Consider the following 1778-nt stretch of genomic DNA (forward strand, 5'->3'; position numbering starts at 1 on the left):
TGCTGCTGCTGCTGCTGCACTACCAGGAGCAGCAGCAGCACCAAGAGCAGCAGCACCAACAGCAGCAGCAGCAGCAGCAGCAGCAGCAGCAGCAGCAGCAGCAAACTATCAACCGACTGCCCCTTCTACATCTATTCCTGGCGCTACAATATCTCCTTCTGCTGCTGCACCCTCCTCATCCCCCTCCGCAGCAGCAGCAGCAGCAGCAGCAGGAGCAGCAGCAGCAGCAGGAGGGGGTGATGTGCCTGAGCTGCTGCTGCCTGCTGCTGCTTGCTGCTGCAGCCCATGGGGGCCCTCCTCTTCTCGGTCTCCTCCTTATTTGCTGAACCCTTCTTTAAGGGGCCTCCCCTGGCGCGTATTAAAGCAACAATATAATAAAAATAAACAGTTTCTGCTGCCTGCTGCTGCTGCTGCTGCACCCGCTGCTGCTGCTGCAGCAGCAGCAGCAGCAGCAGCAGCAGCTGCTGCTGCTGCTGCGTCGAGTCCCCCACAAGAAGGAAACGATTACGCCTTAGGGTCCCCCCTACCAACGAAGAGAACAGCAGCAGCAGCAGCAGCAGCAGCAACAGCACCAACAGCAGCAGCAGCAGCAGCAACACCAAGAACACCAGCAGCAGCAGCAACACCACGAACAGCAGCAGCAGCAACACCAACGACACCAAAAGCCGCAGCAACACCAAGAACACCGACAGCAGCAACAGCAGCAACAGCAGCAGCAACACCAAGAACACCAACAGCAGCAACAGCAGCAACAGCAGCAGCAACACCACGAACACCAACAGCAGCAGCAACAGCAGCAGCAACACCACGAACACCAACAGCAGCAACAGCAGCAACACCACGAACACCAACAGCACCAGCAGGAGCAGCAGCAGCAACACCAAGAACACCAACAGCAGCAGCAGCAGCAGCAGCAGCAGCAGCAGCAGCAGCAGCAGCAGGAGTGATAGCAACAAAAGGAGCAGACATAGCCAAAGCTAGGGGTTTCCTACAAAAGGGGGGAGAAGAGACAGAGAAACAAAAGCTGCTGCTGCTGCGGGGGCTAGCAGCAGCAGAACAAACAAAAATAAAAATAAAAAAACAAATCAATAACGCAGATGCTGTTGCTGCTGCTATACATACACTGCAACAAAAAATAGAAACAAAACAGCAGCTGCTGCTGCAGCCCCCGCTTCTCGCACCCTTTGCAGAAGGCCAGCAGCAGCAGCAGCAGCAGCAGCAGCAGCAGCAGCAGCAGCAGCAGTTCAAGCTCCTCGTACGACCGAAGAAGCTGCAGGAGACACAGCAGCAAATTGATGAACCCGAGGATAAACAGCAGCAGCAACAGCAGCAGCAGCAGCAGCAGCAACAGCAGCAGCAGCAGCAGCAGCAGCAGCAGGCATTCAGCAGCGCTCGTAAGCAGAGATCTATCGCAGCAACAGCAGCAGCAGCAGCAGCAGCAACAGCAGCAACAGCAGCAGCAAATTCAACAGCACCTTCTGCAGCAGCAACAACAACAGCAGCAGCAGCAGCAGCAGCAGCAGCAGCAGCAGAGCCTCCTTGTTATGAAATAACATGCGCTCCTGCTGCTGCTGCTGCTGCTCGTCGTGTTGCTGTTTGTCTGGAGACAAACGCATGCATAAAGAAGCAAATAAAAAATATAAAGGAGGCGCTGCTGCAGCTGCTGCTGTTTTTTTCTCTGTCTGAACATGCACGCTTTGTCTTTGTTCTTTATAATGATAACGAAGTAATTTATTTTATTTTATTTATATTTATATATATATATATATATATATATA

General features: G+C 53.2%; 2 protein-coding genes across 2 annotated transcripts in view; both read left to right on the forward strand.

Moving 5' to 3' along the window:
• The window catches only part of EMH_0014670 (uncharacterized protein), a gene marked incomplete at both ends in the record, with an annotated part of 2170 nt that extends 1223 nt beyond the window's left edge, over positions 1-947 (forward strand). Inside the window, 2 exons of the mRNA XM_013500193.1 lie at positions 27-236; positions 516-947. Of these exons, the coding sequence (XP_013355647.1) occupies positions 27-236; positions 516-947 (642 nt within the window). The remainder of the gene's footprint in view (positions 1-26; positions 237-515) is intronic.
• A 348-nt stretch (positions 948-1295) lies between these two features.
• Positions 1296-1553, forward strand: EMH_0014680 (uncharacterized protein; the record flags this gene model as incomplete). Its single annotated transcript, XM_013500194.1, has 1 exon — positions 1296-1553. One exon carries the CDS (start codon positions 1296-1298, stop codon positions 1551-1553), a length of 258 nt encoding a protein of 85 aa, XP_013355648.1.
• Between the last annotated feature and the right edge of the window lie 225 nt (positions 1554-1778).

The sequence above is a fragment of the Eimeria mitis genome, genomic scaffold (genome assembly GCF_000499745.2).
Source record: "Eimeria mitis Houghton genomic scaffold, Emh_scaff511, whole genome shotgun sequence".
Classification (NCBI taxonomy): domain Eukaryota; phylum Apicomplexa; class Conoidasida; order Eucoccidiorida; family Eimeriidae; genus Eimeria; species Eimeria mitis.